This window comes from Polistes dominula, unplaced genomic scaffold, assembly GCF_049000335.1.
Source record: "Polistes dominula isolate Pdom_NZ unplaced genomic scaffold, Pdom_raw_medaka contig_22, whole genome shotgun sequence".
In the NCBI taxonomy this organism is placed as follows: Eukaryota; Metazoa; Arthropoda; class Insecta; order Hymenoptera; family Vespidae; genus Polistes; species Polistes dominula.
In genome coordinates this window covers 2,219,033-2,233,480 of record NW_028300966.1, presented here as the reverse complement: position 1 = coordinate 2,233,480, position 14,448 = coordinate 2,219,033, and the positions used below count along the sequence as shown (strand labels likewise).

General features: G+C 32.0%; 1 protein-coding gene across 3 annotated transcripts in view; it reads left to right on the top strand.

The window, feature by feature from the left end:
* The window catches only part of chinmo (Chronologically inappropriate morphogenesis), a 96,065-nt gene that overhangs the window by 3,484 nt on the left and 78,133 nt on the right, over positions 1-14,448 (top strand). The window contains exon 1 of one of the 3 annotated variants that reach the window (XM_089172999.1): positions 5,931-6,253. The exons of 1 other annotated variant lie outside the window; for it this stretch is intronic. In XM_089172999.1, coding sequence (XP_089029125.1) covers positions 6,178-6,253 — 76 coding nt within the window. In that variant the 5' untranslated portion in view covers positions 5,931-6,177. Of the gene's footprint in view, positions 1-5,930; positions 6,650-14,448 lie in introns of those variants that run through there. One more of the 3 variants, XM_089173000.1, reaches the window with a different exon arrangement.

Genomic DNA, 14,448 nt, shown 5'->3' with positions numbered 1-14,448 from the left:
GGCACGCGCAGCGACACACCCTTTTCCGCTCCTGGTTCCGCCGTAAAAGCTCCTCGACCTTCTACTACCTCGCGAGAAACCTTGTTTCACTTTCTTCCTTACTTTTCTTGTTTTTTTTTTTTTCCTTCCTATATTTTTCTTTCATTTTTTTATTATTATTTTTATATTTTTATTCTTTTTTTCTTTCTCTCTCTCTCTCTCTCTCTCTTTTTCTGTTTTTTTTTCTTAGTTTTTTTTACACAACGTTCATGTTTACGCCGATTTTGTTCTTAACTCCCTAATCGATTTCTTAAAGACTATATGAACACGTAATACTAATCGTTTTTATAGAAAAATATTATATTCGATTTTATTTATATTATTCTAGTGATTCTAGAAATATTTTTTAACGAATCAAATCGTAGTTTTTGAAAGTACATAGTGATTTTTGTAATTTGGGGTCTGTAAAGTCATTGCTTTTTATTAATTACAAATAGAAAGATAATGATAATGAAAAATATCATATTCTAACTTTTTTTCTATGAATGTACCGATGCACCTATCAGGTGCAATTACTAGTTTTTGAAAGTACATAGTGATTTTTGTAATTTGGGGTCTGTAAAGTCATTGCTTTTTATTAATTACAAATAGAAAGATAATGATAACTAAAAATATCATATCCTAATATTTTCTATGAATGTATCAATACACCTGCAAGGTGCAATTGCACTTTATTATTCAATTTAACATTATTTCTAATTTCTTTATCGTACATTTAAAAAATACCGACAATTTTACAAATAGAAAGATAATGATAATGAAAAATATCATATTCTAATTTTTTCTATGAATGTATCAATACACCTGCAAGGTGCAATTGCACTTTATTATTCAATTTAACATTATTTCTAATTTCTTTATCGTACATTTAAAAAATACCGACAATTCTACAAATAGAAAGATAATGATAATGAAAAATATCATATTCCAATATTTTCTATAAATATACTAATGCACATCATATCAGGTGCAATTGCACTTGATTATTTACAACACTATTTCTAATTTCTTTATTCTACATATTAAAAATATCTACATTTAATTAATAAACATTGACTAGTATTTTTGTACACAGAACAAAAACGAATCAATTAGTTACAAAAAAAAAAAAAAGAAAAGAAACAATAAAATGCAATTGCAACCAGATAGTATCGATGCATCAACATACAAAATATAAAATGATGCCTATCCGTGTCATATGATATTTCTATGTGATTTGATTTAACTTTTATTTATAATTAATGAAACGACTAACAAAAGTGCCCAAGTTTAAAATGTATTTCACCCTTAATACAAAATTATTTTCCAACATTTTCAACATTCAGTCATTAACGTTCACTCGTCACGTGACATTCATTTCGCAATATTGAGTCCGATTGTAATAGTAGCGAAGTAAACTAGTCAAAGATCGTATCATCGGTAGTACACGGCGCATAAATCAAGATACATAAGCGGATAAAGGGCTAATTCCCACGTAGCCGACACAAAATGGAGTAATTTCGTCTACTTCATCCTAATGTATACATATACATATATAAATGTGCGTATATTGTGTGCATATGTGTGTGTGTGTGTGTGTTCCTACGAGTACAGCATATCCTCCACCCTCACCTACTCTCCCGTTTTCTGTCCTCCCTCTTCCTCACCCTCACCCCCATGACATCGATCGTTCGCGAAGATACAACACCGCGTCGAGAGCATACCAACTCGTTCTCTTTCGTTTGTCCATTGAATTATTTAAATGGAGGATCGTCCGCGTCTGTGATCGACCATCCCTCCCTCCCACCCCCTTTCACGCTTTTCTTTCCCTCAATTCGATCCAATGGCAGAATATTACCTCGTCATTCTCGTTAATATAACAAACTACATTGTGGAAAATACTACTTCACATTTTATGGGAAAATAGATATTTTCTTTTTTTTTTGTAAAAAAAATATTTAAACAATTTTTTATATTGTTTTTTTGTTTGTTCTTAAGTTGTTATTATTTAATTATGTTCTCATATGATTTTTTATTTTAATTATCTTACGTGAATATACCAGTTGAATTTTCAATGATCACATATATAGATATATGCATATGTAGGGTAATTTTGAAAACTGGGACGTGTTAGTTGCACTTTTTATTGAAATAAAAATAGAAAAAAAATAAAAAAAAATTGATACGGAAAAAATCAACTATTTCTTATTGTATTTTATTTTTTTTTTTATTTTTTTCTTCAATTGTTTTTATTTAATTATTTTCATATGAATTTTAAATCGAATTATCTACGTAGATACAAGTTGAATTTTCATTGAATACACACATATATATATATATATTTTCAAAAAAAGGTAATGTCATAGAAAATTGACATTTGTTGTGCCATATAACTTTTTCCTCTATCCATTTGTTTCTATTGTTAATTAAAAAAAAAGTTATTACCCGTCCCAGTTACAAGATTCACCCTGTACATTGCTGATATAAAACATCAAATATCTCGTAAACTATTGACATTTCGATGACCTTCGTTTAATACTTTTTTACGCAGAATAAAAAAAGGAATCGAATAGTGCAAAAAAGAATATAAAGTTCCAAAGTTAAAAAAAAAAAAAGAAAAAAAGTGCAACTGCATATAGAGCGTTCGTAAATAAAGAGCATTTCGTAAATGCATCGATGCATTTTCAAAAAAAAGTAACGTCATAGAAAGTTGACATTCATTGTGCCATATAACCTTTTTCCTCTATCCATTTTTTTCTATTGTTAGTTAAAAAAAAGTTATTACCCGTTCCAGTTACAAGATTCACCCTGTATATATATATGTAGAGTAATTTTGAGAACTGGGACGTGTTAACAAGTGCACTTTTTATTTAAATAAAAAATATTAAAAAAAAAAACATGATAAGAAAAAATATCGTATGACATAATATTGTTTGAACTTTCAATGGTCTTATTTTATTTTTTTTTTATTACGGATGCACGCACCGATGCACTCGCCTCTTGCAATTGTACTTTATTCTTTTAATGCAACTCTATTTTTTTTTTTTTTATATCAATCAATTTCATTCTTTTTATCGTAGGTATAAAAATATAAATTAAATGTTATAGAAATGTTAATATTTTATGAAATATATTTTTAACGTTTTATACATTACAGGGTGTTTGAGATGTTTTTACGTAAAAACATTATACGTATTTTTATACAACATAAAGCAACACAATTTAAACAATTTGACAATTTTTATTATAAATTTTGAATTAATCTTTCATTTATTTTTTCTTATTTTTGTGCGTTAAATACACTGACAATTTTTTGCATACAAAAAACCTTTGTGACACCCTTTTTATATATACATACACATTTTTCATATTATATAACTTTTGAATACAACTTTAAATGATCTATTTTTATATAACATTATTTTTTTCTTATTATTATTATCATCTTTAAAAGTAGAATGTGCTGACAACTTTTATCAAAAAAAGAAAAAAATACAACCCTCTGACACCCTTTTCATATATATATACACACACATTTTTCTTCCATTGAGAATTTAAGAAGAAGAATAAGAATAAAGTAAGGTGGTACATAGAGAGAGGTTAAAGCATAAAGAAGAGAGAGAGAGAGAGAGAGAGAGAGAGAGAGTAGTGAGAAAGAGAAATATCGACTTTAAAGATCCTTGCCGATATCGAGGCAAAGTGCTTGCTTGGTGTGTTGGTGGTAGTGGTAGTTGCTGGTTTGCCGGAGGGTGGGCGACATGGAGGGATGCGTGGAACGTGTACGCACGGAAAGTCACGTCAAGGTTTGGAGGTCGATAGGACGTTCGAAATCGAAGTCGAGATGGAGAGAAGGAGCTTCGAGACTGGCGAAAGTGACGTAACGCAATGGTAGTTGTAATAAAATAGTCGTTTGAGAGAATGTGGGTTGGTGGGTGGATGGGTGGTGTTGTTAGTGGTAGTGGTAGTTTCGGATAGTCTTATAATCTAATGTAAGATTGAGAAGGAAAGTGTGAGAATATAGTACGATCAACAGTGTCAACGAAAGTGAAAGAGAGAGAGAGAGAGAGAGAGAGAGAGAGAGAGTAAGAAAGGGGGAAAGTGAATGAGAGAAAGAGAGAGAGAGATAGAGATAGAAGTAAATATTGTACAGGTGAAAGTGAAGCTAAAGGTGGTCGAGTTGGAAGAAACATTTGAGGGAGGGTGAAAGGAGGTTAATGATTAGTTCTTCCGAGGTCGGGGGCTGTTGCCGGGTGCAGGTTGCTCTGCCTCCTCTTTTCTTCCTCCTCCTCCTCCTCCTTCTCCTCCTCCTCCTTCTCCTCCTCCTCTTTCTCTCCCTTCAACCCCCTCCTCCCTTTTCACTTTCTCTTTCTCTCACTCTCTCATTCTGCCAGTTCGTACTCGACGCACTTCTTCTTCTTCTTCTTCTTCCCCTTCTGACGCTCTTTTCAACCCCCTTCGTCCTTCTCACTGATTCTACCAAGCTCCAAAAATTTAGGCCCTACCTACCACCACCACCACCACCATCACCATCACCACATCAGCGCAACTATACTACTCCATCTCTAAGATACGAGTGTGAGGGCTTGCAAGGTTGTTCTCCCCTCCAGCAAAACTTTTGCTCAGTACCGTCACAAGTTTTTCATGTGCCATTATCACAAACACACACACACACACACAAATAATATCATCAATATCGATACATTATTTTATTTTTTTTTAACTTGTTGCATTTATATTTAATTTTGTTGTTTGTTAAAACGTGTCATCTTTATTTGAGTTTACGTTCTTATTTGTTTAATAGTTTAGTTTTGTTTTTATCTTATCTTAATTAGAATTGTAAAAAAGGGAATGCTGAAATAGTTGTAAAAAAAAAAAAAAAAAATACCACGTTTCTGTAGTTTACGTCAGGGCAATATTTTTTCATGCTTATCGTGTTCTGTGTCGTTGTGATACTCCTAAAAACGAAAACAATTCGGTGTCTATCACCTGCCTCATTTGATTAACAAATATCAACACTAAGTTTCGTTTTTCTAATGGTTTTTTATAGAAAATATAACCTTCTCTTTGGTAACCATTAGTAATAAAAACATTCCACATTTAACGTTGACTCAAGGTGTGCATTTAATTAAATCACACAAATGTGTCTCATGATATTTCTCCAAAAAGATAACACCATTATAAAAATTATTTTATTTTTGGATTAATAAAAAAAAACTTTTGTTAATAGTCACCTGATATCGTATTTGTTTAATAATAAAATAGTCAAATCAAATAGGAAATCAAAATAATAGGATGAAAACCTACGTGGGTATAAAAATATCGATCGAGAAAAGAAGAAGAGTCTTTTTTTTTTTTTTTTCGAGTGTCATAAAGGAAGAAGACAAGGACAAGTAGAAAAATAACAAAAAAAGAAAAAAAAAAAGAAGAAGATAGGGCAGAGATAAGAAAGAGGAGGGAAAAAGTCGAGATGATGATGATGGTGCGCCGCCCCTTGCAACGTCAGCCCTGGCTTTGAAATACCAACCTACGTAAAAAGAAAGAGAGAGAGAGAGAGAGAGAGGATCGTTCAGAGGACTTTCTAGCGAAAGTGATGGTCGTGGTGGTGGTGGTTGTGCGTGGAAAGGAAAGGAACGTGCGAAGGGATGGTAAACGAAGGGAAGGTAAGGGAAGGCTAGGTAGAACGCAGGGTAAGGCAAGGAAAGTAGCAGCAGCAGCAACAGCAGCAGCAGAAGCAGCAGCAGCAGGGGGAGTAGTGGGGTAAGGAAAAGTATAGAAAGAGAAAAAGAAGAGAGAGAGAGAGAGAGAGAGAGAGATAATGCGTGGCGGGGGTGGCTAGGTCTGGGTTCTGGACGTTGGAATCGTAGGTGGTGGTGGTGGAGGTGGCGGGAGAAGGTTGGTTGGTCGTTGGTGGAGGACGTCGTTGACGACGTCGACGACGACGTTGGAGGAGGAGTGGTGGTGGTGGTGGTGGTATAACCTTGCAACCCTCTTGCGTACGTCGAGGAAGGGGAAATGACAGGAATCCCGGGAGAAAGAGAGAGGTAGTAGTTGTGTGTTAGTAGTGGTGGTGGTGGTTGGTTGTGGTGGTGGATTGTAAGCAGTAGTCAGGGGTGCAGCCGCACAGGGCGGTAGTGACGGGCGTGACGTAGTCGGTGGAGGATGTACGCCCCTGTCAGCGAGGGTACCAGCAACCAACAACCAGTCCTGGTCAATCCATGGTGGTTTCATCCGCCAGGTAGAACGCAACACCAACAACGTTTTCACCTGTTTATTCGCGAGCGACATTATTTTTGATTTGACAAGAAAATTTAAATAAAAATAAAATACTAATATAAATATAATAAACAGAATATAAATATCAAATTGTTTCTCGCGAGAACTCTCGATCGTCGATCGATAATTATAATTAATTATATAACTTATACTACGTATTATTATTTACATAATATATATATATATGTATATGATGTTGGTTGGTTGGTGGTGATTGATTATTATACATGGTGGATCTTACCACCGGATGATATTAACGAAATTATCCAAGAGGATCTACGATCGAGTGTATGAGGGAGGAGGAGGTGGAGGTGGAGGAGGAGGTGGTGGGATAAGGACGTGCGCGAGACGTAGACGTGTGAGTAGTTTGAAATCATTGAATAAAAGATTTATTGTTAATATTATTATTCAATTTGATGATCATTTTGTTGTTTTTTCTTTTTTATTAATATTTTCATTGGACTCGTTTCGATCAAATTCTAATTTGAAATTCGTTCTTATGGGATTCCTGGAAGAGACACGAAACTTTGTGCATTACATGCACGTGTCTGTCTGTACTCACGTAAGAAGCACACGCAAAATACGTGCAACCTGTTCACCTAACGGTATTATATTGATGGGATGTTAGGTTGATTTTCTATGGCTTGATAAACAACGTTTCTATTATCTTTTCATTCATTTTTTTTTGTTCTTCTTAAATAACGAACCAAACATTTCTTTCATAGAGAAATGTGTTTCCCGTGTTTCTATTTCATTCTTTAATTCTATGGAAAATATTAACGATCTACGATTTTAAGGGAAATTTATTACCGCGTGCTCGTTTAGGTTTCAAAGCAAAATGACGCAGTTCTTATAGGAGAGTTTGTTAAAAAGAGTAGAGGAAGACAAAAAAAAAACAGAGAAAAAAGGATGCTCGAATTCCTCCTCATCTTCCTCTTCCTCCTCCTCCTCTTCCTTTCTACTCCTCCTCTCTTTTAGAATCATTGGAATGCGACGTAATTTCGTATATCTTCTCCCTATTTCAAAACGCACCATAAATATTATTATTATTATTATTATTATTATTATTATTATAAATTATTATAGAGATGACAAGAGTAGGAATAATGTCGTTTTAAAGTATCAACAGTATTAACATTAAAATTATGATTATTTTAATCGTAACAACGATCGTATTATTCGATTAATCGCAAGACTTAACTTTAATCGATCGTAGATCAAAAAGAAAATAGAAAAATAGAAAAAGTCATTGAAATAAATTAAACATAACGTAATTTTATAGATGAATATAATATAATAAATTAAATAATATAATAAATATATAATAAATTATGCATAAATATAAATGTTTAATGTAAATTAGGTTGTTTTGAACATTTTTTTTATTTTTTTTTTTGGGTGATAAGTTGAACAATGTTGCATGGGTAATATATACTTTTTTTTTTTTGTATTTTACGTTATTTTATTAAATAATATTTAAATAAAAAATAAATTTAAATTGATATTGTTTAATATAATAATATTAATATTATTTAAAATAATATTAATTAATTATTAATAAAATAATTTATTTATAATTCTACTTTATTTTACCTTTTTCTATACTTTAAATTATTCAAAATAAAAAATATTGTATTCGTAGAATTACTAAAATAGAAGTGAAGTATAACCTATTATTATTTATTTATTATATATTTATAGAAATAAATTTTTAATAAGATGTGACAATATTTAATATCAAATTTAGCGGGAAAACTAGATCGTACCTAATATTAATTATTATTAGTATTATTATTATTATTATTATTATTATATTATTATTATTTGTAATATCATTGATAATTGAAATATTTCTACAATGTTAGAATTTTTAATTTTACAAATTCTTTATTCTTAATTTAAATTTTTAATTTATTTATAGTTATTTATATTTAATTTATTAAGTATATTATTTAATTTTTAATTTTTAATTCTTCATTTATTTATTACTTAAAATAAAACATTCTTAATTTTACAAACTTTTCTTTATAAAAATAAAAATTATTTCTTTATTTATTTATCTTAAAAATCTTTATTTCTTAATTCTACAAATTTCTAATTTTTCTACAATCATCAATGTAAGAATTATCTATTTTATTTATCTACAATTTATCTTATTTATTAAAATTATAAATTATACATTATTTATCTAACTTTGAAAAAATTTCTACATTGAAAAATATTTCAACGTACAAATCTAAAGGTTTGAGTGTACACTAATGTAATAAAGGGCCCAAGGTTTTCTAGTACGTTACCGATTTGTGGCCTAAAAGAAAGATTCTTCTTCTCCTCTAACTTAGGGCCAACGTATAAAGAGTAAAAAAGAAAGAAGAACGAAAGAGTAAAGAGTAAGAGTATGAGTAAGGAAAAGAGACAGACATAGGAAAACATAAAAAGAAAGAAAGAAAGAAAGAAAGAAAGAAAGGAAGAAAGAAAGAGTGGGAGAGATGATGAGTTAGAAGAGAAAGAACACCATGAGCCTAAGCTAGTTTCTCATAGGACAGCAGTACGATTCAAATCAGTGTATGAGTTAGAAACGGGTGGTATGTGTTTCTTCTTCTTTGTTGTGTTGTTTAATCAAACCCAAACCATGAAAAATATTTCTAAAGACATTTCATTAAATATTTGAAGATTTCCGGTTTTTTTTTTTCTTAAACATTTCTTACCATTTTTTATATATATATATCTCTCTCTCTCTCTTTCTTTCTATTTCTATTTCTATTTCTATCTCTTTCGCTTTCTCTTTCTCTTTCTTTGTCTTTGTCTTTCGTTTAATTATTTTTTGTCTCGTGAGCCATCAAAAGTTAAGGGGAGGGTATAAGAAATCAAATTCAAGGTTTTTTTTTTTTTTGTTAAACATTTCTTATCATATTTTTTTTTTTTTTATATCTTCCTCTCTCTTTCTCTCTTTCCTTCTGTTCATTTCTATTTCCATCTCTTTCTCTTTTTCCTTCTTTCTTTTACATTTTATTTTATTTCTTTTTTTTTCTTTTTCTCATGAGTGTCAAAAGTAAAGGGGAGGAGATAGGAAACCAAATTCAAATGCAAAGCTATTTTCGCGCTCATTTCTTTTCTCTTTTGTTATTTGTCGTCGTCACTTTTCTATTTTTTTATTTTTTTATTCTTTCTTTTTCTTTTTTTTTTTCTATTTCTTTCAACACAGTGATTTTTGACGACAACGACGACGACGACGACGACAACAACCAACGATGATGACATTCGCGATTCTCGACCTCCTCTTCTCAGTGGTGACATCCCCCATGAAACATTTTCGTGGCTTCGTCTCCTCGACCCTTCTTACGTATTTGTCTTTTTTTTTTTCTCTCTAAGGGAATAGAAAAAGAAAGAAAGATATATGTATAGGACAGAGACCAAAAAAAAAAAAAAATACAACAGATATTGTTGGACGAAAAGATAGGAATATTGTACTTGAAAAAGATCTGTGCTGTTAATAATTTCAGTAACGTTTCAAAAAAGAAGAATATATATATATATGTATGTATGTATGCATGTATGTGTGTATGTATGACAAGTGTGTAGGTGATGTTTTTAGGAAATATAGGGTGTGGATTACTATCATTGTTATCACGCGAAATAGGTGAGTAGTGCGAATTATTTTCTCGTTCGAATTATTTTGTTCATTTTTCATTCGATTAATTTTTTCATATCATTGATGATGATAACATTTTTTTTTTTTTTTTTTTTTTTGTTAATTTACGAGTACTGTAAAATCTTTCATTCATAATAGATGTTATAATTTACTTTTTTTTTAAATGTAATTTATTTCAAATACGTCACGCACTTTAATTATTCGTAGGAAAATTATCAATCGTTCGTTGTATATTCGTTACACAATTCTACAGTAATAATACATATATATAATATAATATATAATAATAAATAATAAATAAATTGAAAGTATATATAATATAATATTTTTCTAGTGTTAACTAAATTTCTTATTTTTTATTATAAATATATATATATATATATATATTTTTGTTTTGATATTACTGTAAAAATTGTTTCATACTCTTTCTTATAATATGGTATAGAATATTTTTTGTTATCGTCATAATAATCATTGTTCATCCTTCATCATTCCAATCATTATTGTTGCACCCTTTTGTAAAATACGACTGATATCATTGGTTACAACTCACTCTTCTTCATTCTTTGCTTTCTTTTTTGTTTTTTTTCATCGGCACGAATTTTATCTACCCTACGGCGATTATTGTTAGGATTCAAAATTTCTCTGGACCAAACCATTCCCTCTTTCTTTCTTTCTTTCTCTCTTTCTCTCTCTTTTTCTATTACTCTTGTCTTTTTAAAAAAAGGGGTTGAGAAATATTGTAGGGAATAGTAGTAGTAGTAGTAGTAGTGAGTGAGTGAGTGAGAGAGGGTTGACGATGATCGTCGATTGCGATACGTACTTTCTTTTTTTTTGTTGCAGTATCCACTCTATTTGACATCCTCCCTCCCATCCCCTCATTCCCTCCCTCTTGCTATATTTTTTTACGACCATCTTCTCATTCCTATGTGACGTTTTACAAAATTCCCCTTCCCATATCCTTTTTCTTTTTTTTCTTTGCCCTTCTTCTTCTTCTTCTTACTTTTAACTTTATTCTCATTTTAATAACTTGAAAGTAACTTCAATGATATTAAAACTGCAATTTATTACACGATATATATATATGAAATATTAACCTTTTCGTTACTATAGACCATTATTGTGGTTTTGCATAAAATATCACGTATTTTACATACGATAAACATAATGCAGTTATGGCACATCAAATATCACATTATGGGCGTGTTATTTTAATGTTTTGTTTCTTTCAATTAAACCCTTGCACTATTTTCACGAGTCTAACTCGTGTTGAACATTTTAGATCAAATTTGAATAACACGAGTCTGACTCGTGATGAAAATTTGAGGTCTAACTTGAATATGACGAATTTGACTCGTGATGAAAATTTTCGGTCAAACTTGATGATGAAGAGTCAGGCTCGTTATTAAATTTCATGTCAAACGCGAATATCACGAGTCTGACTCGTGCTCTTAAATCTCGGGCAAAGTATAAATGTTTGAATGAGATCTTATCTCTTCTCTTTTCTTCTTTATATATATATATGTGTATTTTATATCTTGTTTCTCAATGCAGTTTACGTGCCACTTAGAATACATTCTTACATTTGAACACATGATTGTTCATCAATTACATTGAACACATTTTTACATTTTTACATTTGAACGCATGATTGTTCATCAATTACATTGAACAACATTCTTACATTTTTACATTTGAACGCATGATTGTTCATCAATTACATTGAACAACATATTTACATTTTTAAACTTGATATTACAATACATTTGAAAATTAAAGTTTTGACAGTGGGGCTCTGCCACTTCGTTTCTTTTCGTAGCCATTCGGGTGCATGGGTTAGGTACGGGGTTGTTCCGAATTTCAACTTAGTGCAAGGGGTTGAAAACTGTTAATATCAGCAACAAAATTACTCAAAAATAAAATGCAGTTTCAATACAGCACGTATTAGTAACAGCCCCATACAGTAGAAGTAGCAGGAAGATGAAAACACGCCCTTAACGAAAGGGTTAATTATTACTAATAAAAACAATTCATCGAACTATTGGGTTGGCAACTAAATGATTGCGGATTTGTTTGGTTGGTACTGTCCACTTTTGTTGATGACCTTTTGCCATTGGTCAGGCAGTGTCATAATGCCACGTTCATCTCTGATCTCTGCTATCAAAAAACTGAATTAGGTGTAAAACAAAATCCACAATGATTTAGTTACCAATCAAATATTATTATTAAATACAACATTCGAATATTACGATGATTACAACAGTCATCACTAAAAACAGAATCGTGTTACGTCAAAACGGAAATGTGGTATGTTCTTTTTTTTTGTTCCTTTTTTAAATTTTATCTGCGTAGTCGTACAAGGACAGATAGAGAAAAAATGAATGAAAGAAAGAAAGAAAGAAAGAAAGGGACCTAACTTAATGAAATAAAACGCGAAGAGAGAGAACGAAATTACCGGGTACGGTAAGGGGGGTTTAGGGGGGTTAAGGGGGTTAGGGGGGAGGGGCACTTAATGCATTAATGCAGTTTTCTTTCTGCAGGAAAATAGGGGACGTAGTAATATTGTTATACCATGTCTCCTGTGTTGTTTTTACCTCTTCGATTCTATCTTTATTAAATCAACCTGACGCATTTTCTTCTTCTACGTTGCGTTTTGTTCGAGAACAAAGTTTGATTATAATTGAGCCAGGTATTTTTTTTCTCTCTTTTTTCTTTTTTTTTGGTTTCTTTTTCATCTTTCGATAAAATACGCGAAACAAATCACCTTTCCTCGAAATAGATACGATGCAATAATAAATTGTTATCGCATAAATTGACGACACACACACACACACACACAACGGTGAATTTTGAATCGTAGGAAAATTAAATATCAAAATTAAATTAATTAACCTGTTAACTGGGGAATATTTCTTTTTTAATTACGCAACATTTTTTATTATTTTATTTATGTTTAAAATAAAATGACAAATCCTGGATTATAGGAAAGTTAAATAAAAAATTGAATTAATTAACCTGTTAACCGAGGAATTTCCTTTTTAATTACGCAGCTTTTTTTATTATTATTATTATTATTATTTATGTATTATTTTTTATATAATTATTTATTTATTATTATTTATGCTTAAAATAACTTATAAGACTATGAAATATATATATTTTTTCGTTTATTTATATATAAAGTACGTAAAAAAATTAGAAAACAAAGATCAAAGATTCCTCTTCCCCTCCTCCTCCTCCTCCTCATCCTCTTGCACCTTATTCTATCTGTGTTTTACCAATTGGCAATTAAGAATCTTCATCGTCATCATCGTTATCATCATCATCGTAAGTATTACGTTTACCAAAACGGCGCGCCCAATTTGCACGGCTTTCAGATATTTCCACGAAATGAAACGACGAAAATTTCTTATAACCCGCGCCCAAACGTCGCAAGTCCCCCGGTGCGTTATGCGATAATTTTTCGCTTCGTTCGTTCGAGAGGATGACATAATACATGCGCGGCCTGCCATAAAAGATTCACCGTAATACCGTGAATTCGTTCTCACGCAAGCATATGACACTCTCTTTCTCTCTCTCTCTCTCTCTCTCTCTCTCTCTCTCTCTCTCTCTCTATCACTCACACTATTCCTCTCATTACTTCTCTAGAAACTAACGCAGAGTATTCTCTTTAATATACGCATAAAATATATGTACACACACACACACTTTGAAATGAGATAGAAAGTGTAAAAAGAACGCGCGCGCTCTACCTACGCTGCAACCCGCGTACAAAATGCGCGTGCGCGCAACTCCGTTTTTCGGCGCTGCAACTTAATATATATATATACATATATACATACATAGATACATACATATTCACATACCAATTCTATCTATCTATCTATCTATCTTTTTCTCTAACATACACATATTTTTCATTCCTCTCTTCACTCTTCACCAACCCCCGTAGTAGCTGTTTTCATCGTCATAGTCGTCGTCGTCATCGTCACCGACGCCCGTCGCCGCCGTCGTTTCGGCGTCGTCGTCCATCTCTCTCTCTCTCTCTCTCTTTCTCTTTTTTCGTGTGCACAGAAAAGAGAGTGCGTACATATATAATGCGTGTGTGTACGTATGTATGTGTAATAGCAGCAGCAGCAAAGGGACGCGCGTGCGGCCCCGCAGCGACCTTGAGCCTCAACAACCCCCCCACTCTTTTAGAATCCGAGTCAACGGCGCCGCCAGCATTTCCCCCACTTTACTCAATTCTACTACATCCCCACCAATCTATGCTGCTCCTCGTGTCGGTTCTATCCCCCACTTTTTATCCAACCATCTTTCTATTCCCACCATCACCACCACCATCACCACCACCGTCACTGCCACTACCACCACCACTTGGGTATGGCTCCATAAAGGTGTCTCCCGTGCGAACCCTCCTGCAGACTTCTTCTTTTCTCCCTGCCTGACTCTTACTCTCCTTTTTTATTTTTTATTTTTTTTACTTTACTCTTCTCTCCTCTCTCTCT